This window comes from Spermophilus citellus (assembly GCF_964194105.1).
Source record: "Spermophilus citellus genome assembly, chromosome: 5".
NCBI lineage: Eukaryota > Metazoa > Chordata > Mammalia > Rodentia > Sciuridae > Spermophilus > Spermophilus citellus.
This window is the reverse complement of record NC_138186.1, coordinates 54850737-54875775: the sequence shown is the minus strand read 5'-3', so window position 1 is coordinate 54875775 and position 25039 is coordinate 54850737. Positions and strand designations below refer to the sequence as shown.

At 38.8% G+C, this 25039-nt stretch overlaps 1 protein-coding gene across 1 annotated transcript in view; it reads right to left on the bottom strand.

Moving 5' to 3' along the window:
• Positions 1-25039, bottom strand: part of DNAH8 (dynein axonemal heavy chain 8) — a gene marked incomplete at its 3' end in the record, with an annotated part of 273605 nt that overhangs the window by 211886 nt on the left and 36680 nt on the right. Inside the window, exons 9-17 of the mRNA XM_081294489.1 lie at positions 22903-23100; positions 20196-20272; positions 18657-18756; positions 17967-18086; positions 16166-16301; positions 12232-12419; positions 6359-6439; positions 5312-5428; positions 4082-4201 (exon numbers count right to left, since the gene is read on the bottom strand). Coding sequence (XP_081150615.1) covers positions 4082-4201; positions 5312-5428; positions 6359-6439; positions 12232-12419; positions 16166-16301; positions 17967-18086; positions 18657-18756; positions 20196-20272; positions 22903-23100 — 1137 coding nt within the window. The remainder of the gene's footprint in view (positions 1-4081; positions 4202-5311; positions 5429-6358; positions 6440-12231; positions 12420-16165; positions 16302-17966; positions 18087-18656; positions 18757-20195; positions 20273-22902; positions 23101-25039) is intronic.

Genomic DNA, 25039 nt, shown 5'->3' with positions numbered 1-25039 from the left:
CTCAGAACATAGCAACCAGGAGAGAGAGAGAGCACATTCTGTTCACGGAGGACAAAATATGTTACCCTTAGCCATACTCTACCTGCCAACAATAAACGCCTAGTGGATTAATCCACTGATTAGCTTACACTTCTCACAATCTGAACATTTCACCTCTGAAAACTCCTGCATTGTCTTACCCATGAGCTTTTGGGGGACACCTCATCTCTGAACCATAACAGAAGTCAAAAAGGCATGAGATCTTGAACCCATTTGGAGGATCTCAATTTTGAAAAGAAGCAGAAACTTTCTCCATGGAACCAGAAGGAAGAAAAGATGGATACAGGAACAGTCGACAATGCAACTATAAAATGGATTTATATGATTTAATTTATAAACCTATAAATAATCCCTGCCACTCTATCAAGGCCATTTGCCAGACACTCCAGGTGTCATTCTTCATTCGCAGCCTGCCTCCCATTCTCCACGCTTCTCTGCCCTTCTCTGTGTAGCGGGAAGCTGACTACTTGACTCCCTTGAATTCCAGCTGGGTTTGACCCAAGGAGAAGACAGGAGAGCTGGAGGAGAGAGAGTGACAGGTTTTCTTTTCTACTCTCTCCTTGCTTAGAAGCTGCATCTCGGTTCACAAAATGGTTTGAAACCACTATTTGACCCAAACTAACTTCACCCTAAAAAATTAATGTATATCATTTTCCAAAACTGATTTCTGCTCAGAGACTGACCTGGCTTGCCCTGTCCTTAACAAATTATATTCTGCCTCCACTTCAATGGTCCTGCCCAATGGTAGGTTTGTACAAAGGCAGTTCAAGCTTTGCTAGATCTTAGATTACTCCAGGGCAAGTGACTGTGGCATACTGATTTGCAAAGGTGCTTTTCAAAGTTCCACTTCCTGCATCGTGACTTATAGCATTGAGACTTTCCACTTATTTAATAATAACACTTTTTAAATTGTGTCATCAATACAAACACAACATTCATACTCAGTCACCTATTCTATCCCAGTTTGCTCCATTTGTGTGGTCTCTTTCTATGCATGTAAAAGTTCTTTGTTCTTGTACTCAAAGTAAATTATCTTTGGTAGCATGAGTTTTCCCTCCTCAGCAACTGATGGTGTCAAAATAGTTATAAATACATAATGTGAGAAGATGATTTCTTATAAATGGGACAAAAGGAAGGAAACCAACATAGAAATTCCCCTATTCTTTTGTATTCTGTTTTTATGTAGATAAGATCTGGTATTAAATGCATATAGTCAAATTCTAGGAATAAAGTTCATATAGTCAATTTCTAGGATTAGAGAGAAGAAAGTGGCAGGCAGAAAATTATTCCCAAGCAGGAAATGGGACATTTCTTTGGAAAATTTCAATTGCTGTGAAAAGACCCATACAGCATTTGAAGAAGTTCTCCCTCCTTCAAAAACATGTAATTCAGGAACAGACTGCTCTGTCTAAGGAGTATCCTAGGTTAATTTTACAGGTGACTGGAGAACTGAAACAGAGATTCAGGGTGCTCTGAAGGGAGGTCTTTCTTGGGGATGAAGGAATGAAACCCTAATATAATAGTGCATTTGAAATAAAATATGAAAGGAGAAGCAATTAGAAACACCAGGAAAAATAAAAAGCTTATAAGAAGATATATTCCACACACACACGACATAGCTCTGCATTAGCCATGTTGACACAGGCATAAAAAAGCGTTGCTATTTACAATTACTGTTTAACTGAAAACAATAATGAAACTATTTTGAGAAAAAAAAAGGAGGACTGGTAAAGGATAAGGTGAGAAAGGTACTTATTAAAGTAGGAAGAAAATAATGTACAAATTTGCTAACTCAAAAAATAGTACCCTCCAGTATGTTTCTTAAAGATGAAGAAATAATTATGAGAAATAAATAAAAGTTAAAAAAAAAAACGAGTGCCTTGGGAGCAATAGAAAACTCTAGATAGGGCAGAGTGGTAGGAGGGGAAGGGAGGGGACATGGGGTTAGAAATGAAGATGGAATGTGATGGACATTATTATTCAAAGTACATGTATGAAGACACAAATTGTTGTGAATATACTTTGTATACAACCAGAGATATGAAAAATTGTGCTCTGTATGTGTAATATTGTAATGCATTTTGCTATCATATATAAATTTTAAAAATTAATTTAAAAAACAGGTGCCTTTCCTAGCACCAGATTGTGATCCCCTATAGTGAGTAAACTATGCCATTAACATGGACCAAACACATTTGTGTCTTTCCACCATTTGTTGAATAACAATAAATTCATTTCACTTTCATTGGTTGTAATTCACGGAGTACCTCTAGGTCATAAGCCAGTCATAAGCCAAGCAATCAAGGTTCTTTTATTCAAATATTAATAACTATAACACTCAAATCACACACTACACTTCACACAGTGGGTTGCAGAAAGGCTAATAAAGGGTTAAGGTGGCCACAGGGTTCCAGGAGGCTGCCCAGAAAGCAAAGGTAGACAGCAAATACAAACCCAAGAGTCCCTGCAGGTGGCCAGAAAGATTAAGAATAGGTGGCCAGATAAGATTAAGACTGCAACCCGGGACAGGAAGCCATCCTTGGTCTTCTCAAAAAGGACACCAGCAAACTGATCCAAACAAAAAAAAACTTACCCAATAATGATAAAAGGATCAAACAACCAGGAAGATAAAATCATTTTACTCCTGAATAAACTAAGACCAAGAACAGGATATTAAAAAGGATTGTCCAGTACTGTGATGGCCAAAGCTGAGAACAAGTGATTTTAAGCTCCTACACATGAGGAAGAAAGCACATCTTAAAAGGTAGTGCCACTGTCTACCTTGAGGTTACAGAGGGCAAGGTCACTCACTGGTAGAGATTCAGTAGAGATAATGTGAGGACCTGTGCCCTCTAGAATTTGGAGGGCAGGGAGGGACTGACCCCAGGTGTTCTGAGGCTGGCAAGCTGCCCTAACCCCTGAAGGCAGAGGTGACCTGGGGAGAAGAAGCTGTGCCTTCAAAAAGAGAGAGGGCCAAAGCACCCGTTTCCCATGGGTCAGACTGTACCCCTGGACAGGAAGCCATCCTTTGTGGTCTCAAAAAGGACACCAGCGAGATGATCCAAACCAGCACAGCGGACACAGTGGAAGCACAAGGTAGGTAGGAAAGGGAAGGGGGGAAAAAGAGCTCAGTTAAAGACATTATTGAGTGCTTTTGAAAGAGACTGTGTTAGATACTAAGCCCCCAAAAAACGAGTAAACAGGGTTCTATCTTTGCACTTTCGAGTCAATGAAAAGTAAACGATTATCCAAACAATTTCAATATAATGAGATGCTAAGGAGGTTAGAGATTTTATCCTATTTAAATGTCATTGCCACTGAAGGATTTAAGTAGCAAGAGCTTCACGATCAGATACGGTGGCATTGCGGATGCATAGGATGGGGTTATATACAGAAGCAGAGAAACCAGTTAGATCACAACATCAATTGCTAACCTCCAAACAAGCTTCAAGGGCCCAACCAAAGAAGTGGGCAGTAGGTACAGAAAAGAAGAGACAATTCAACTAAAATCTGAGTAAGAGGCAAAACATGGCTTAGCCTTAAGACTGGTGGGATTTAAGAAATAGAGGTAAGCGCTGGGGTTGTAGCTCAGTGGTAGAGTGCTTGCCTAGCATGTGAGAGGCACTGGATACAAATAAATAAAATAATAAATAAAAAAATTAACAATTAAAAAAAAAGAAAAGAAATGGAGGTGAGGAAAGGTGATAATTCCCAGGTTTCTGAATGACTTACAGGGAAAGTTTGTTGTAGTTTAAACCATGAGGGAAATGATACAGCTCTAGGAACATGCACAGAGGAAGAGGAATCAGGAACCACTGGCAGAGCCCCGGGACACCAGCGCTGGGTGAAGGACATTAGTAAAATTATGTCTAGGGAGTGGCCTAGTGAGCTATTGGAGCCATGTTAGCCTTTGGAGCTGAGGATGTCCAAAACAAGGATGTCCAAAAAATGCTACAGGCCCAGGTGTCTGCTTTTAGATTATCAATTCACATTTTATGCTTATGGCTCAGTATTCTTGTGATTATAATAATTAAATGCATACCTCATTGAGGGTCAACATGTCTTCTACTTTGGTAGCACCATCTTCCGGCAAGGAAATTAACACTGTTTTAGCTATCTCCTTTAGAACTGTATCAATGTGCATTTCACACATATCGTTGACCTACCAATGCGAGCAAAAATGAAAATACATTTTAAAAACAACTTTGTCCCTTTAGTGCTAGCTTTATGTATTTGAGTTACTGATTCACTTAGAGGACTAAAGTCTGGAAACTTGCACCCTGAGTCAGGCATCATTTGGTGGAAATGTTAGGAGTAGTACAACTGTAAAGAAAGCTTAGAACTAAGGTTTTCTTGAGCAGCAACTGTGCCATAACCTCCTATGCATTATCTCTGTTGTTCTTCATTCCAGCAAAAGGCATCAGTATCTCCACTTTATTTATTTATTCATTCATTCATTCATTTATTTATTTTGGTACCAGAGATTGAACTCAGGAGCACTTAACAACTGAGCCACATCCCCAGCCCTTTTGTGTATATATGTGTGTGGTGTGTGTGTGTGTGTGTGTGTGTGTGTGTTTTATTTAAAGACAGGATCTCACTGAGTTGCTTAGGACCTTGATAAGTTGCTGAAGCTGGCTTTGAACTCATGATCCTCCTGCCTCGGCCTCCCAAGTTGCTGGGATTACAGGCATGTGCCACCCCACCTGGAAGTTCCCCACTTGAAAGCTAAAGAGACCAAGGCTCACAAAAGTAAAGTAGCTTTAGAGAGGAACACATAGCTGGAAAAAGGCAGTGAATCCTACCCAGGTTTACCCAACTCCAAAGCCTCTGAGTTTGTATCATACTGGGCTACCATAATACACAAACTAGAATATCTAAAAAGATATGCATGGTCTAGGTAGCAAACATGTTAGAAATCCATAGATAGTCTCCATTTAGACTAAAGCCTCATATAGTTAATTTTAGAGCCATTAATATTAAAATTTAGGCACACTGTTCTGCTGTCTTCAACAGTCTACAATTATCTCATTTTCTAAACTATAATGAACCATCATTTTATCATATTAAAGGCAAGATAATTCAGGATAAGAACAAGGCAACTCGATCCAAACCAGTAAAGGAAACATCAAGTGTTTTATTTTTAACTTAACGGATGTTCTTTTCATTAAAGAGTCACCCCCATTAAAGTACTTCTATGTATAATTAAACTATTACTCATTAATATTCTCAGTATTAATGTATGTAGCTTTTTAAAACTTATCAATTTTACCTTCTTTAAAAGTTGATTGAACATATCCAAAACTGATTCAACTTCTTGAAAGAAGCTTTCCAGTGTTAAAGATGACCATGTTAATATCGTAAGCCCTTGCCTCAACACGGATTCCACCTACAAAAAAGTAAAGAGTTAACAGCTCCCTTTTCTTTTTTCTTTTCTGCAATACTGGGGTGCTCTACCACTGAGCCACATCCCAGCCCTTTTAATGTTTTTGTTTTGAGACCAGGTCTTGCCAAGTTGTGGAAGCTGGCATCAAATTTCAACCCTCCTGCCTCCGCCTCCTCAATTGCAAGGATTACAGGCCTGTGCCACTGTACCAGAAAACAGCCCCCCACCTTATTTTTTTTTTTTTTTTTTTTTTTTGGTACTGAGGATTGAACTCAGGGGCACTTCACCACTGAGCCATCTCCCGAGCCCTTTTTATTTATTATTTTAAGACAGGGTCTCACTAGGAACAGCTCCCATTATTAACAGGAGCATCTGCGTGCATACAACAGTTACTAATATGGCATTATGTAAAAATGTGGATGTGTAACCGATGTGATTCTGCAATCTGTATTTGGGGTAAAAATGGGAGTTCATAACTCACTTGAATCTAATGTATGAAATATGATATGTCAAGAGCTTTGTAATGTTTTGAACAACCAATAAAAAAATTTAAAAAAAAATAAAAAGGCTTTCTTTTATTACCTGCAAATATTATAGGTTATATTTTCCTAATTATATTTTCCCAGCATTATGCCTAATAAAGATGAGGGGTTTTTTTGTTTGTTTTAAATCATCTTTGGCTGTCCAGGAAGCAATCATGGAGCTTTAGGAAATGCTTATGATTTAGATTTAGTTTTTTTCCAAAGGCAACAAATTTAGACAAGAAATCACTGTGTAGGGAGAAAAAACAAAAAAAAAAAACAGAGCCATAAAGTTGAACTAGAAAAATAGAGGGTCTAGATGAGAATAGATGATCTAAAACCCATAATCTATAGAATATGAATCTAATTTTAAGTAATGGGGAAATCAATGTAAATCTTCAGCATTACCAACCTTTTTCACTTTAGGGGTCATCAGATTGACAAACACAGTAGGCACTTCCTGACATAAATCATCATAATACTGCAGAAGACCCTGTAAAAATAAAATGGTATATTTTACTTTGGTTCATTTTAAAGCAATAGCCATATTTTGATTCATACTAGGAAGGTTTCATCCAACCTGTTTCCTCATGTCCTACCACCGTAGAGGTTACTCATGTACATTTATATTGATTTATCCTACTTTTCTATCACCTGTAAATTATCTGTGCCCTCTCTTTAGGTATCTAGTCAATAGTACTTTCCAGGCTTTATTTTTTCATATTTATAATTTTTCTTTCTAGATGTTATTGCAAATTGTTGGATAATAATCTTTCTGTGATAGCTGTTATTATACATTTTCCCCTTTCCATTCCTCATCTTCTGACATATTAAAATATACGCTATCACTTATGCCATACTTGCTTTCTGAGTTTAAATAAATCTATCTTTAGATCCATGCAACCAGAATTAATAGACTTTTAATGTTTTCCTTTATATAGTCTATAGATATAAACCATGATGATCAATTTTCAACCATTTGTAATTTTTTTTTTACCATGTATTACACTGTGGTGAGAGACATAGAGTCAAGTTACATCTTCCCCAAGTGAATATTAAACTGTATCAGTTTCTATTTAGTAGTTTCCAAGTTCTTTATTCCTTTCCTTTTCATCTGGTACTTGTAGTTGAAGTTTTATATATGATTGGCACTTGGCAAAGGACTTTGACTTTCAGGTCATCATCCAAGGCTAACGGAAACCCTGTAAGATGTGCTGCAAGTAATATTAGCCTCAACTTGCACCAGTCCTTGATCCTCCAAAGTAGCAACTGACCAGTCCAAAAACCTAGTCTTTGAAGCCAAATCCACAGTTTCCGCAATGCCAATGCTCCTCTGAATTGTTTTTTCTGTAACAATTACATAGTATTTTGATAAGATCTAAAACTACTAAACTCCTTGAAAGAAATGAAAGGAAAGTGAACAAGGGATCTTTATTGTGGCAGTGTCTGAATGACTGGAGGAAAAAGAGGAGGGGGGAGGGAGTGGGAGGAAGAGGAGGAGGAGGAGGAGGTGGAGGAGGAGGAGGAGGAGGAGGAGGAAGAGAAAGGGGAGGGAGAGTTTTTATAGCCAAAATCTAATGGGGTCTCTGGGTCTGCAAGCTGCCTTGTTGGCGTACAGTTATTGGATCATATAGTAGTTGCTAAAGGTGTCATCTTCTGCCCTCAGGCAGACAGGGCAGGGGCCAGATGTGGGTTTCTGTTGCACCACACAGGTGGGGGTTGAGTGTTCAGCCTTGAGTGGGGCTGAGTGTTCAGCTTTGAGTGGGGCTGAGTGTTCAGCCTTGAGGCAAACAAGTGATAAGGAAACAGACTAGTGAAGGTGAGAGTCAAATGTTCAGCCCATTCTGCAGCTAACATTTGTTCAGCCTGCTCCACAACTAACAAAAAACATAGGCAATCTTTGTGACCTTGGATTAGGCAAAGATATCTCAAATATGACACCAAAAAAACAAAACAAAACAAAATAAGACACAGAAAAAAAAGCAGATAAATTTGGCTTCTGGGGCTGGGGATGTGGCTCAAGCGGCGTGCGGCCCGGGTTCAATCCTCAGCACTACATACCAACAAAGATGTTGTGTCCGCCGAGAACTAAAAAATAAATATTAAAAATTCTCTCTCTCTCTCTCTCTCTCTCTCTCTCTCTCTCCTCTCACTCTCTCTTTAAAAAAAATTTTGGCTTCATAAAAATTTAAAATGGGGCATGGGTTGTGGCTCAGTTGGTCTGGGGTTGTGGCTCAGTGGTAGAGCACTTGCCTGGCATGTGTGAGGCACTGGGTTTGATACTCAGTACTGCATATAAATAGATGAATAAAGTAAAGGTTCATGAACATCTAAAAAATATTTTTTTAAAAATGTAAAATGTATGTATTTCAAAGGACATCATTAAGAAAGTGAAAGGCAATGCACAGAATGGGACAGAAATTTTGCAAATCATATAGCAGATAAAATCTATAAATACCTATTACAACTTGAAAATTTAAAGGCCAAATAATCCAGTTGAAAAATGAGATGGGGTGGGGTTGTAACTCTTAGTGGAGCACTTGCCCAACACGAGTGAGGCACTGGGATCAATCCTCAGCACCACATAATAATAAATGAATGAAGTAAAGGTATTGTGTCCATCTACAATTTAAAAAAAAAATAAAAAGAGCAAAGATGGAGAGGATGTGGAAATAAAAGAACATTTTTACACTGTTGGTGAAACTGTAAACTAGTATAACCAGTAGGGAAATCACAGACTCCTCAAAAGACTAGACATGGAACCAGCTACACCACTCCTCAGAATTTATCCTGAAGAATTAAAGTCATTTTACTAAAGTGATACATGCACACCAATGATTATAGCAGCACAATTCACAATAGCCAAAGTATAGAACCAGCCTAGGTGTCCATCGGTGGATGAATGAATAAGGAAAATGTGGTATACATACACAACAGGGTTTTATTCAGCCATAAAGAAAAATGAAATTATGGCATTTGCAGGAAAATGGATATGTTAAGCAAAATAAATCAAACTCAGAAGGTTAAGGGTTACATGTTTTCTTTCCTATGTGGAAGCTAAAGAGGAAAAAGGAAAACAAAGGTGGGGGCAGATCTCATGAAAACCAAAGGGAGATCAGTAGAAGAAAGGGACCAGGAGGAGGGAGGAGGGAAGGGAGAAGGGAAGTGCTGGGGAGTGATACAACAAATCCCACTAATATGTACAACTATAATGCACCAATAAAAGTTGTGTTTTAGTCAGCTTTTTTCACTGCTGTGACTAAAAGACCCAACCAGAACAATTTTAGAAGAGGAAAAGTTTATTTGGGGGCTCATGGTTTCAGGTCTCAATCCACAGACAGCAGGCTCCATTCCTCAGGGCTCAAAGTGAGACTGAATATCATGGCAGAAGAGTGTGGCAGAGGGAAGCATCTCATATGATGATGAGGAAGCAGAGAGAGAGGACTCTACTTGCCAGATACAACTATATACCCCAGATATATGCCCCATCTCCTCCAGCTGCACTCCACCTGCCTTTAATTACCACTCAATTAATCCAACCAGGTGACTAATTTGCTGATTAGGTTAAGGCTTTCACAGCCCAATCATTTCCCCTCTGAATCCTCTTGCATTATTTCACATGTGAGCTTTTGGGGGCATCTCACATCCAAACCATAACAATGTGGAAAAAAATTAAAATGGGCAAAGGATCTGAACAGATCTTCCTCCAAAAATATACAAACAGCCAATAAGTTCATGAAAAGATGCTGAACATCATTAGTCATCAGGGAAATGCAAATCAAAACCATTTCACATACACTAGGAGAGCCCAAATGAAAAAAGACTGATAATAACAAGTAATGGCAAGGATGCAGGGATACTGGAAACTTTGTACACTGCTGATGGGAATGGAAAATTATGAGCCGCTTTGGAAAGAAGTACAGCAGTTTTCAAAAGGTTAAACATGGTGATATCAAGTTCAGTCATTTCACTCCTAGATATAGATATCCAAGAGAATGAAAACACATTGTTTCAAAGTTTTTATGTCCACACGAAAACGTGTACACAAATATTCATAGCAGCATTATTTTTAATAGCCGTAAAGTGGAAACAACCCAAACGTTCATCAATTGATGAACAGATGATGAACAGATAACTAAAATTTATGCAATGGAATTTTATTTGGCCACAAAAAGGAATGAAGTATTGATACATGAACTAATAGAAAGTACCTTTGAAAACACTATCCAAGTGAAAGAAGCCAGTAGCAAAAAAAAAAAAAAAAACACACACACAAATTATCTAATTCCATGTGTATGAAATGTCCAGAATAGGTAACTCCAGAGAGGCAGGAAGTGAACTGGAGATTTCCAGGGTCTGGTATAATATAGAGAGTTGAGGGAATATAGGCAGCAAATGCTAATGAGGTTGTTGAGGATGATGAAAATATCCTCTCATTGATGGTAGTGATGGTTGGGTAACTTAGGGAAGATACTAAAACCATTTCATTGTATACTTTAAATGGGTGAGTTGTGTGGTATGTGAACCATATTCCAATTAAGCTAGTACTTTATTTTCCTCTCAGTGATGAATTTGGAATTCAGGGCCTCACACATGCTACACAAATGCTCTACCACTGAGCTACATCCCCAGCCCAAAGCTATAATTTAAAAAACCCTTTGGGAATCTATGTTCTAATACTCTTATCTTTTTGTTGTTCCTCTTTTTTTAATATTACTATGTATGTTTTTCAGATCTTCATTTTATTTATTTACTTTTATGTGATGCTGTAGATCAAACCCAGTGCCTCACATGTGCTAGGCAAGCGCTCTACACTGAGCTACAACTCCAGCTCTTTTGCTGTTCCTCTTAATGTCACATATTAATATCATTGTGACTTTTAATTTATTGTAATTTCTATTATGGTAAAATTTGAAATACTCTTGTTAAATTTTTTTCTAAAAGAACTTCATTATCAACTTGTCTTTGTGCCCAGACATGGACCTTAATTAAATCAAGAGATTTGTATAGAATGACATAATAAGAACAGAAGATTCATGTTACTCTTCCCAGCATGAAACAGGAAGAGTCTGCATCTACTTATCATGTTGTTGGTTCTAAAATAGTTAATGCACCAGAGCAAAGAGAATTCTTTTTCTTGTTGAAGACTCAGCTATTCCATTAGTTTCTATGTATTAATCTTATAATGCAAGTTTAATCAGCTCTCTGCTGTTGGATTTAGAGTCCAGCCTCTGCTGTTACTAATAGTGCTGAACCTTCTTGCACTTATGTATCTTCCTGCATTCCCAAATATGTGTCCATACGTTCCTAGAGAAAGCAAAAAAAAGACAAACGTGTGCTAACTGGCTGGCTAAAGAAACCTGATGTTGCTTACTTGTGCTTCACATTTTAGAAACTATGCATTAGGATTTGAATATATTTTGATGGACTATTTTTTGTGCCATTTTGAATATGTTTTTGTGTGCCATTTTCATTTTAAAATTTTTCACATGGCCCAGGACTGAACCTGAATTGAAGCAAAGCTCCATTTCAGCCCACAATATTAAATAATCATTTCCACTCGTGTCAATTTTGGGGGCAGGGTGATGGGGTGTGGGTACCGGGGATTGAATTCAGGGGAACTCGACCACTGAGCCACATCCCCAGCTCTATTTTGTGTTTTATTTAGAGACAGGGTCTCACTAAGTTGCTTAGTGCCTCGCTTTTGCTAAGGCTGGCTTTGAACTCACAATCCTCCTGCCCCAGCCTCCAGAGCCACTGGGATTACAGATGTATGCCACCGCGCCCAGCCACTTATGTCATTTTATAGTCATCTTCATTTATATTATTAGTGCTACAAGATTGAATGTATTAGGGGCTGGGATTGTGGCTCAGTGGCAGAGCGCTTGCCTTGCACGTGTGAGGCACTGGGTTCGATCCTCAGCAGCACAGAAAAAAATAAATAAATAAACAAAATTTTAAAAAAGATTGAATGTATTATAAAGCTTTATAAACTTAATGCACTTAATCTATACAGTTCTAATTAAGACCTTTTAACAAATCTGCTATTTCATTACTTATTATCCAGAAGTGTAAGTCTGAATCCTGACACTCTTCTCTGGTCTTTCTATCTCCAATCTTTCATTTTGCTTGCAAGTTAATAGTTGAATTCTATCAAGAATCAACATAGTAATGAATTTTCCCTCCATGTCAGCAAACCTGCAGGGATGTTTTTCTTATACACACACACACACACACACACACACAATCTCCTTCAAAATAGTCAGAAAACATCATCTGTCTTACCTGCAAATACAATTTGTCTGATTTCAATTTATTTTCCAATTTTAACAATCTCTTCGCCTGCTCTGGAACATCCAACTTCATCTTTATCATGCACTTCGTTTCCCGCACAATTTCCAAAACTTTGGGATCAAAATTAACCAGCAACTTCCCTGTTTCTGGATGTCGCACAAAAAGTGTGGCTTGTAAAGCTACAAATAAATGAGCATAAATGAGCACTGATATTATTTATTCAGCTCTGTTTTCATGTCTGTCTTCCCCACTGAACGACTAACTTCTTAAGAACAGAACAATAGCACTGATGCCCCGGGTACTAAGGCCTAGTATCTGTCACACGGTCAGTACTCAAGACCTCAATGGATGAAGGCAGTGTCTAGAAAGCCCTAAAATAAGATCCAGAGAGAGAAAAGTTGACCAATTACTGAGAGCCTTTGTGCTGTGAACCATGGTACTTTTCTAAGTGGGTCAAAGAGATCTGTAGTTTATTTTTGTGGATTTTTACTTTACCCCTGAAAAAGAAGATGGGCAAAGATGACACAACTCATAGATTTCAAACTCTTTTGCACCCTAATTCCAAACTGGCTTCTGAACCTGAATTCAATCTCCATCCTGAATTATTTTTATAATGAAGCTCAATATCAGTAACAAATATTTTTAAACAACATTGAGTTGTGAAGTCAGAGTATAGAGGAGGATTTTTTTACACTGTGTCTTAGAGGAGCATTGTTCATAAAAATAGGCATTTTCAGATACAATTGTTCTTGCTGGCTAGCCTTAAATTATTTGCTACCAGTACTGAGGATTTAACCCAGGGACACTTTACCACTGAACCTCATCCCAGTCTTTTTATTTTTTTATTTTGAGATGGGGTCTCACTAAGTTGCACAGGGCCTCACTAAATTGCTGAGGCTGGCCTCAAAGTTGTAATCTTCCTGTCTCAGTCTCCTATGCTGCTGGGGTTATAGGCATGTGCCACCACGCCTGGCATTGTAACATTTTATTTTATTCTGTAAGGACAGAAAGGTCCACAACAGAATGAAGACGGACAAGGATTGATGGCCAGGAATGCTCCAAACTGAGGGGGCATCTCATTCCCTGTGACCACCAGCAGGGGATCTTTGTCAAGTAAGCAGCTTAAGGAGGCTGAAGCAGGCCCCCAGCTACTATCCCGAGCATCTACATAGTTAATCACAGTTACATCAATGGAATACAGGAAGCCTTCCAGAACAATTCATTTTCCATAGACTGGGCTCATGTGAAACAAATTCCCTTTATACTGTTAGTGTTACTTGGCCCGATTCTCCTGGGCACCAATCCACTACAATGAGTTTATCGTACCTGATACAGGTCAGCTGATGTTCTCAAGGGGAGTAAACCCTCCAGGAAATTTAATATAATCGTCGTTTATAAAGATAATCTGATCTCTGCTTATTGGACATTTTAAAAATATCTAAAGAGTCCCCTCAATGTGCCTGGTACCCATCTTGACCCTTTTAGAAGGAGTACAGTGTTGAAGTGGCACCCCCTTTCTCCACTGAAAAGTCTTAACTGGGCCTCTCCAGAAATCTTCATCCAGACTGATTTTAGGACTGTCAGCCAAAGAGTCTCTGCAAAAGAGTTCAATGTAGATAAACTTCCTATTTTCATGTCCCCCTGTTTACTTGGCCACTGGCCAAGAAGATACCAGCACTCCAGGTGCTGGGCACCCCCTTACTAGTTTTTCACAAACATATCCAGTATAGTACTTTGAAAAAATGTGCAAAAAAGGCCTCTGGCCTTGAGCTGGGCTTCACAGAGATGTCTACATTTTTAAGATAAGAGAAGTTATCAACTGGGCTCCATGGTAACAGCTGGCAGGGGGAGAATAGAAAGAGGAGAAGAAGCTCTCCCCTTCTCAGGTGTTGTCCTTGAAGGGTTAAAATGCCCAGAACTGCAAAAAAAAAAAAAAAGAAGAAGCTGCTTTTATGTGAACTTTTGCAGACTGTGAACTTCTGAGCCCCTCCCCTTATATGCTGGGTATAAAACTCTGAAACTCCCTGAACTCGAGGTTCGGGGGATTAATTGATTACAGCAAAAGCTGTGCCCTCTGAACCTGGCTGCAGCCAAATACAACTGTGCCTTACCTCCTTTGTCCCTACAACAGTATAAAGGTTAAGAGAACAGACTGAGTGAATCCTGGCTCTGCTATTCACTAGCTGTGTGATCTTAGACAAGTCACCTAACCTCTCAATGCCTCAGTTCCCTCATCTAATTCACAAGGACAATAACAGCTCTTCCTAGGGCTGCTATTAGGATCAAAGGGATTTGTTTATGCAAAGTGCTTAGACAAAACTGGCACACTGGTGAGCACATAGTATATGTTAGCTATGACCACTATTTAAAGCATACACGATGAAACAGACACAGGGTATCCTTGGGATGTGAGGAGGAGATAAGGTGAACACATAAGGCAGTGTCATGAGAAGGAACTGTAGATAAAATGTGTGGAGGACTTTGGAGGAGGAAAACATCATTTTCAGCCAAGAGGAATAAGAAAGGACTTTATGGAACTGGTGACTGTTGAACTTGAATTTGAACATGTAAAGATAAAAGGAAGGGCATTGGGGACACAAAAATCCAGCAAGACACCAAAAAAGTAGAAAAGTATGTGGCATTGTAAATGCAAAACAGTGCACATTCCACACTTTGGTTGTTAAAAATTCTCTTTTGCCTTTTTCTGCTCTGTGAGTTTTCAGCTTATCTTGAAGTTCCACGGGGAGCACTGCTCTATTAGCAGGCTTTCATTAGAATCCCCAGGGGCCACCTACAGTGCATTCCCCAGAAATGGGTGGTCCATGAAAGTAGTTTATTGAAGGCTTAATTATGCCAGTTGGCACTGGCACCCTGTGGGGACTGGGGAGCTGTCCTCTAGGCTGTAGGTATGCAGTGAACCAATGGTCTGTGTATAACTGCCATGTCCCCAAGAGTTCTGGAACCAAAAGGTAGAAACAGGAACAGCCCCTCTCACCATCACCCCTAAGCACCTGCAGAATGTGTGCTCCCCAGGCCTGCAACTCCATGCTCTGCCCAAGGGGAGATCCTCGTTTGGGAGGCAGACAGAACTCCACCAGGGAATACGGGAGGAATTGCACCAAGGTCATGGTTCAGAGCTGAAGGTTGTGGTTTTGACTTTATGGTTAAGATAGGACAAAACAGGAAACTCAACTGACCAACAATTGAGTCTACACGAAAATCACACCCCGATGGAGACAGATGGGGGAGAACCATCCCCGGCCCCACACTGAGCTCTGCCCAAAGCCTTGGCTGCATAACCCCTCCCCTCAGAGGCACCTGAGCCAACCCTAACACTATTAAGTCACTGGAGCTCAAAACTGAAGTCCAATGTAACAACAGAAAAGGAAAAAAACAGATGAGTGGGAAAGAAAAAAGAGAAGGAGGAAGGGAGGCAGTGATTCTATCTCCCTTGATTGGGACTGAGATTTGAATCGACAACATGATAAAACAGAATACGGATAAATCTATGGAGAAGGTATCTATAACATATTTTCACTTTTAAATACTGTTTTTCAGGAGAAAGTCATAATTTATGTATATCAACTTTACTATCATGATAACTTTTGCTACTAAAATCCAACTGTTGGACCAGGCATGGTGGTGAGGGCCTGTGGTTTCTGCTAGTTGGGAGGCTGTGGCAGGGACATCACCAGAGCCCAGGAGTTCTAGACCAGCCTGGGCAACATGGTGTGACCGTGTCTCCAAAAAATTTTTAAAAGAAAGAAGAAAATCAGAAGATTAATAGGAAAATAAACCACTATTATCATCCCTAAATCTAAATTTCAACTAGCCTAAAATTATGTGAAAGGGATGTAAAATATTCTCCAGAACCATGAACTCACTCAGAGTCCCCAGCCCCCACTTGCGACCCTCTTACACTCACCATATCGCAACTGCGAAATCTCCCGGACCCAGGCTGTGTGGTAGATAACCTCAAATTCCACCAGCACATAGGAGATTTTGTTATACTGACGGATGACAGATTTACCTTCCAAACTTGACAAAATTTCGGAGTTTTTCTGTGTTTTTTTTTTAAGGGAAAAAAGAAAGGTATATTTTAAGAAGTTGCAGACTGTTTTCATAAAACTTTATATTTAAGATGACAGCAAAGGGTTATGCTATCCACTGAGGCTTGTAAGAGATAGGGAAGGCTGTGGAAGCTGGAGATACAAGTAGGAAAGCATTACCAGTAGAGAGGGAGCACTGCAAAAGGAAAGGATTTAAAAAGAGAGGTCTTGCCAGGTGTGGTGGCACACACCTGTCAGCCCGGCAGCTCCAGAGACTGAAGCAGAAGAAGAGACTGAGGCAACTTAGTGAGGCTCTAAGCAACTTAGTAAGACCCTGAATCTAAATAAAAATATAAAAAGGGCTGGGGATTCGGTTCAGTAGTTAACCCCTGGGTTCAATTCCTAGTACAAAAAAAAAAAAAAGGTCTTGCTGGGTGCAGTGGTGCATATCTGTGATCCCAGCAACCCAAAGAGGCTGAGGCAGGAGGATCACAAGTTTGAGGCCAGCCTCAGCAAATAAAAAATAAAAAGGAGTAGGGATGTAGCTCAGTGGTAGAGTTCCCCTGGGTCCAATCCCCAGAGTCTTCAATAAATAAATAATAGAAAAAGAGAGGTCTCTAGCCCTACAACCAGTCCTAGGCATTAGGAGTCTCCACCTCCAAGTCTCTAGTCCGTCCCTACAACTGACTGATACTATGAATATCATAGCAGAATCCTAAATTCCAGCACCAAAAAAAAAAAAATAGTAGATATATATCAAAGAATTAAAACCAAGTTTCTTTACATAAAATTGAAAGATTTAGGTTTCAGTTCACAAATGCCAAACAAAGCCATCTCTACTCTCCCTCTATAGTAACTTGAGTCCCCACCTCAACCTTTTGTCTAAGTCCAAGGTTTTGTTTATGTTTTTGTTTTTGTTTTAAAAAGAACTTTTTTAATATTCAGAACAATGAAATAAATGATAACAGCCAAACCAAACAGCAGAAACTTCATACTGAATAATGCCCTATATAAAGTAATAATAAAATGACTTGCAAGACTACCATTTTATAATTATTTCATTCTGCATTCAGCCATACAACACAGCAGCAAGAAAATCACTCTACTGTGGCGCTCTCTGCCTCTTACATGAAAACAAAACTAAAACAAAGAAAAGACAAAGTGGCAGTTGCAGAATGCCAACCAGGCCTCAGACTAGCCTGTTCTTGAGAAATCTAATAATTGTAAGGACATCAAGAATGAACACACTGTTATGCCCTGTCTAGGGCTAAGATCCTCTCGAAGGAATACAGTCAGTATGTCTCACCTTCATTAAATACATATCTGTGAACCATCTGTCCACACATAGAAGTAAGCTTTGCACTAGGCCTGCACTTTACAGCATTCTCAAAACAATTATTTTTTAAAAGTCTTTATAAAGTGTCTGTATTATTAAAAGACATAACATTATGAGATGCACCAACTCTGAGATAACTGTAATTGAACTGGCTTATCTACTCAACACAAAAGAATTGACTGAGTCTCAAGCATATTTATAAGCTAAATTTTCTTTGCCCAGTAAAGAACTGACCTCATCTTATCGGGCACAAATATTACAGGGTAAAATGTACCTGCAAAGCAATTTTGTATTAAAATTACCACAATACACACATATTATAAATGTAATTATTGGCTTACAAAGAAATAGTTGATGGGCTCGTTGATCCGGCGATAGAGCTGCCTCACCCAAAGTATCTTTCCTGCAATAGGAGGAATATTGCGAGCAAGAGGAGGATTGTCTTTTTGAGAATGATAAAGCTGTAATTAAAATATGGTGTTAACATTTGAATTCTAAAGTGGAGAAGTACAATAGTATTTGTACAGTTACTTAACCATTATTCACATGTTGCATATAGAAGGGGTCACTAATTATGTAAATGTACTTCAAAAGAATTGATAATTCGACACTCAGAAACAATGATGTTTACAATATATGATACTTAATTCTCTCTTCAACCTTTATTTCCTATTGCCTGTATTTTTTTTCCTGCCCAAATTTTATGGACACTTTCAAAGGAAGAAGCATATCTATCACAATATTCTCCAGAGCCAACCTTTCCATATTTAAAAATACTAACTTAAGTGGGCTTTGCCATACACACAACTGACTGCTGTGGCAAAAAGACAGTTCTTTAGAGTAAAGAAATGGTGACCTGGCTGTCTAGCGACATGCCCCACCAGCACCTTCCCACATGAGGAAAGGAACCTTGAAGGTCCTCAGCAGTGAAAGAGATTCCTCCAAAAAGCTTAGCACTGGAGAGTGTTCAGATTATTTTTCTTTTTTGTACTATGACTATGCATAATTCCATTCATAAACAGGCCACTTGCCTTTTTAGTAGCTTCAAGTTCAGCCACATAAAACTGAAGAATTCGCTCAATTGTGTGGTTGATTTCTAACTGAAGACAGGGAATGTTCAGCTTCTGAAATCTAAAAGTAATTAAAGCTGAGTCATCAAAAAGGAAGTGAGAAATATACTAACTACAGGTTCATTCACCTGACATGATATTCATACCGGACCTCACACACTGGACTAGAATGTCCCCTGATGAAAGAGGCAGGGACACCTACACTCTCCTGGAGCTTATGGAAAAGGCAACTTTCAGTGAAGAGTCACACGAGCAATGGTTGAAATTAAGAGGAAGCTGGAAATGCATATAACAGGGGACCTGGCCAAGTCTGAGGAATCAAGACAAACTTCCCTGAGGATGTGACATTTAAGCTGACATGAAAGAGAAGAGTGGAAAATGGCTCAGTAAAGGTGCAGTGGAGCACACTGAATGTTAGTGCTCAGGTAATTCCAAGTAAGCAGAGCCCTGATGATGACTTTGTCCACCAAACAGCACCTCCACTGAGAACAGTGATGGACCATAATGTTGATAATAATATGAATTGACAATAGCGTCCATAGGTAAAAACAAAACAAAACAAAACAACGGGGGTGGGGACAGAGATGGAAGAGAGAGAGAGAGAATGAGGTTGTCAAGAAAATGGTACCTGTAGACTGCAGTACTGCCACTGATCAGAATTACATTATGTCTGAATCTTACGATGGTCTCTCAAGGTATGGGTCATCATTACAGAGATACGGAACTTGAAATTGTGTTTTCAGAAGGACAAGCTGTACCCAAACCCAGATCCTCTGACTCCCAGAAGAGTTCCTAAAGGGACCCAACATGGGACTTGGGTTACCTATGCCTGAGCTGGAAAAGTAAGGCCTCTAGTCCAGCTCGTCCTTCTAATCCAGATTCCCTGACCGCTGCAGGGGAACTGCTGTTTGGAGTGGAGGGAAAGGAAACTGAGGGAGAGTAGCTTTTAGGTGCTCTTACCACAAAAAGAAAGAGAGGGGGTAACTGTGTGAGATGATGGATATGTGAATTGCTTGGTTGCAGTAACCACTCCACAGTATACATCAAGACATCATGCTGTACACCTTATGTATACGCAATGAAATGAACTTTAAACAAAAAATATAGGAGATCGATCCCTCAGAAGAAAAATGAAAAATTTTACTCTTATATAATCTCACTTTGGGAAATGCCTTCAATATGTAGAATTAAACATCATTTGTTCCCTTCCCAATAACTTACAGAATTAACTTTGAGCATATTACAGGACTGGGGGTGGGGGAACATGGCAGGTAATTTCATTTTGTTACTGAAAGACTTCTACTATAAAAATGCAATGAAAAAAATAACATCCTCTATTTCAAATTTTTATCAACCTATTTAATGGTAATTGAAAGGTTAACATTTTAAGTATTCAGGTTAATGTAGGAGAGATTTCTGAGCAGTATCTTATTTGAAATTGTGTTTTCAGATAATAAGTGTCCCACCTAGAGACTGTACTGCTTAAAGTATTATAAATACCTTTGCAGCAGCTGAAGAGCCTGCTGAGAAGACAAGATTTTTCCAAAAGTACTGTTCATAAATGCTTGTATTTGTACCTAAAAAAATTAATATTTACATGATTTTTTTATGTTAAGGAAGAGATTAGTTAATGAATTTTCTACAGAATCAAATAGATTCCAAGATATCTACCCATCTGTATGACAGCCACAGGCCACATTGTAGATCTTGAGCACTTAAAATATAACTACTTAGAAATTAGACGTCTGTAAATGTAAAATACATGCAGGATTTCAAAGACAAAAAAAGATGATGTAAAATAGCTCGTTAATGATTTTTATATTAATGTCATTTTAAAATTATACCATTTTGAATGTGCTGGGCTGAATAAAGCATAATTATTAAAATTAATTTCACCTGCCTCTTTTTACTCTATTGATGTGGCTTCTAGAAAAATCAAAGTTACATGTGTTTTCCATTTGCAGCTCATTACTGTACATCACTGTTTAGAGAATTTATGAAAGGACTGTCCCTTACCAAACATTTTTCTTTGGAACATTTAGAATGTCTAAGTGTGCTCATAGAGCAATGTAATGACACTACACACCAGGGGCAACAGTATCATTTTCCAACACTGCTACTCTCAGAAACATCTTTGCCACTGTTAAGGAGGAATGAACAGCAGAAAATGTTCTTCCGAGACTCCTCCTATCCCAAGAAGTGAACTCCAAATTCCTGGTACCCAAAAAAAGGAGCTGAATCACTTTGCACATTACTTTTACAGATTATATTGGTTAGATCTACTAATATACATCACACCCACGAACTGAACGTTGGAAAAGGAAGGAAAATTAAAACACTGCCACCTCAAGCAAATTATCTGTTACAAGGCTAATCTGGCCTCTGAACTTACTGAAAGCTAAAATTTGCATCTAGGACCACAATGTCTTTTAAAACATAAAAATCCTTAGTAATAAGTCTTTAAAATAATTTAAAAGATAACAAGTTTTTAAAAAATCTCCATTGCCAGGCTGGGGTTGTCGCTCAGTGGTAGAGCACTTGCCTCACACGTGTGCGGCACTGAGGTCGATCCTCAGCACCACATAAAAATAAATAAATAAACTTACTGTATCCATCCAACTAAAACAATATTAAAAAAAAAAAAACTCCATTGCGGGAGGAGGGGGGGAATGGGCGCGGCTGGGGTTGTGGCTCAGTGGTAGAACACTCGCCTAGCATGTGCAAGGTGCTGGGTTCGATCCTCAGCACTACATAAAAAGTAAATAAGTAAAATAAAGGTACTGTGTCCAACTACAACTAAAAAAATAAAATAAATAAAATAAAGTTTAAAAAAATTCCATTGCCATAAACATTTAATTCCCAATGCATTTTGGAAGCAAACTCTATCCTACTCAACTAATCCAAAATTAAAAGTAATAACTAAAATATGTCTTAATATTATAAGAATCTAATTGTCAAAAGCTAAAAGGAAATCTATGCCAAAAATAAAAAGCATTATTATTAGAATGATAGAATTTTAGGAATTTTTAAAATTATACTGCCCATATTATATGTAATATAGTTTTTTAAATTAATACATGCAACAAAAATATTTCTGTGTTTGTGTGTGTGTGTGTGTGTGTGCGCGCGCGCGCTCATGCACATGGCAGGACGTGCTGGGGATCTAACCCAGAGCCCCAGGCTTGCTAGGCAAGTGCTCTACCACCAAGCTACATCCTCAGTCCAAAACTGACTTTTTTTCTTACTTTCATGGCAAGAATTTCAGATGCAAAAACAGGACCAAGAATATTCTTGTCCCTGCCTGTGTCTCCAGGATGTTCTACAGCAAAGAGATCGTTTCCTGGGGCTAAACTTGGTTCATTGGTAGTTTTCAGTTAGAAAATAACAGAGGTCATGTAAGTCCAAAAGGTAAGCAATATGTTACAGTCTCATCTAACATATTTTGTCTTCTCCTCCTCATGCCTCTTGTGTCCCTTAATCTGTGACACAAGTGAGATCAGAGCTCTTCGGAGATGTCCTCTGTGGCTCCAGGAAGAATGCAGGCATAGGGCACAAGGCCAAAGGGAGAGTGATCCACCTTCCCCAACTTCTCTCAGATATCTCTGTACTTAAAGAAAAAGAACTACAGATGGGCGCAGTGGCACACGCCTGTAATCCCAGTGGCTTAGGAAGCTGAGACAGGAGGATCGTGAGTTCAAAGCCAGCCTCAGCAAAAGCGAGGCACTAAGCAACTGAGTGAGACCCTGTCTATAAATAAAATACAAAATAGGGCTGGGGATGTGGCTCAGTGGTTGAGTGCCTCTGAGTTCAATCCCTGGTACCACCCCCAACCCCCATTAAAAAAATAAAGAAAAAAATAAAAAATAAAGACTATAAATTCTTTCTTACACTGGAAAAAATGACCCTGGCACAACAAAAATGAAATGCAAATTTTAATGTAAATTTAAAATGAGCCATAACTCTAACAGCCCTTCAGGTTTCTGATTATTCACTGACATCTGGCATTGTATATGTTCATTTTTCATTAAAACAAAAAGTTAAAAAATATTTGTGGGCTCCTTTAAAACATTCACACTGCTAACATTTTTGTCAATTCACAGCAGGAATGTAACACAAATACTAAATATGTGAACATTAATTCTATTACAGGACAGTGCTACTGATCACTCTTCAGCTTTCCTAAGGAAGAGCATGTATAACTACTCACCTCCAAACTATTGATTTTTGTCATAAAGTGCACAAAATCTTTGTCGAACTCTGTCCGTCTTGGATCCAGAATGTCATATTGTTTTTTCTGTACCCCTTGATATATATTTTTGAATTTTATTGCCATGATATCTATTCCTTCTATTGTAGAATTACTCAAGGATGTATATGTCTGAACAATCGTTATCATTTCTGAAATCTTAAACAGAGAAATGTTATTTATTTATTGGCAGTGCTGGAGATCAAACAGCACTGGCTAGCAAGCACTCTACCTCTGAGCAGCAGCTGCAGCTCAATGCTATTTTATATTTTTTAAATGAGATATGAGGCCCCTTCTCTAAAACAGATTCTTAATAAATCATTGGTTAAAAAATCAAACCGACAGACAGGCTCTAGAATCATTTAGATCAGACCAACCTGGGCTGCTTTATCGCTAAGCTATATCCCCACCCTCTTTATTTTTTTTTATTTTGAGCAGGGTCTAGCTAAGTTACTAAAGCTGGCCTCAAACGTGTCTTCTTCCTGCCTCAGCCTCCTGATTTGCAAGTATTACAGGTATGCACCACTACTGGACATGCATCTGGCTGGTCATTCTGACTTTGAATCTTAGCTTTTTATAACAGGCTCTGACTTAGCTTGACCCTTGGGCTCTCCTTTTAAACTACTTAAGAGTTCACAGAGAGGAATGGGGCTGTGTCTCGATGGCAGAGTGTTTGCCTATTGCATGTGAGGCACTAGGTCTGATCCTTAGCCCTACATAAAAATAAAGGCATGCTGTCCACCTAAAACTACCAAAAAAAAAAAAAAAAAAAAACAGGCTAAATCCTGGCCACAATTCAGAATAAGTTTGATAGCCTATATTTGAGGGTCTGGATGCCAATATCCACCAATTATACCTGGGAGAAATGCCAGTCATTCAAGGGGATCTCAGTGCAGAGGAGTTAGAATAACCTAGCAATCAGGCCACACTTCAGGCAAGGCCTGTGGGACTGCTGCTTTAGCTCTGATTGCTGAGCTCTGGTGCTTAACTTTCTATTCTTAAAATAAGAGGCAGGGCCTTCCCAGAGACAAGGAAGAGGTACAATGCAACTACCCATTACCATCACCACTCAGCACCAAAGGAATGCCCAGGCTGCTTTTCACAGACAGGTACCCATTCTGCCTAGAATCAGACTTACAAACCAAGGATCTTTACTGCTATTAGGTTATTACAATCTACCAAACTCAAAATTGTACCCAAGTTGGCAAGGTTCCTTGTACCAGGAAAATTAAGGGTAATTAGGACCCCCTTCAAAGTTCATGCTCTAGTGGTTCAGAAACATTATTGGCTGGAATGTGTCTCAGTGTAGAACCGTCCTAGCATGCACAGGGTCCCAGATTCCCTCCCTAATCCCCAACACCACAAAGAGGCGGGAAGAGATTAAGCATCTTTGTGGAACAAGTTCTGACCAATGGGGCCTAATTATTAATTTGACACGTCAATATCCTTCTAACTAGCCATATGCCCCGCCCCCCAAAATCACTACTGTTCACAAACCAGTCTTTTACAACTATTTCTTAGATATGGCACCAAAAAGCACAAGGAACAAAAGAGAAACTAGATAAGTTGGACTCCATAAAAATTAAATACCTCTGCTTCAGAGGACACTCTGAGGAGAGTTAAAAGATAGCCCACAGAATTAAAGAAAATATTTGCAAATCAAATCTAATAAGGAATATACTCAGGGGTTGTGGTTCAGTGGTAGAGCATTTGCCTCACATGTGTGAGGCACTGGGTTCAATTCTCAGCACCACATCAAAATAAATGAATAAAATAAAGGTCCATCAACAACTAAAAAAATGTTTTTAAAGAATGCTTACAATTCAACAATAAAAATATAAACAACTCACAATGTGCAAAACATTCAAACAGACATTCCTCCAAAAATGAAAAATAAATGGACAATAAGTACATGAAAAGATGCTCAAAATTATTAGTTATCAGGGAAAATCAAAACCACAGTAAGATACCACTTCACATCCACTAAGACTGTCAAATTCAGAAGGACAGATGTGATAAACAAGTGTTGTTGAGGTTGTAGAGAAATCTCAGCTTTTAGACCTTGCTAATTATAATGTAAACTTATGAAGCTACTTTG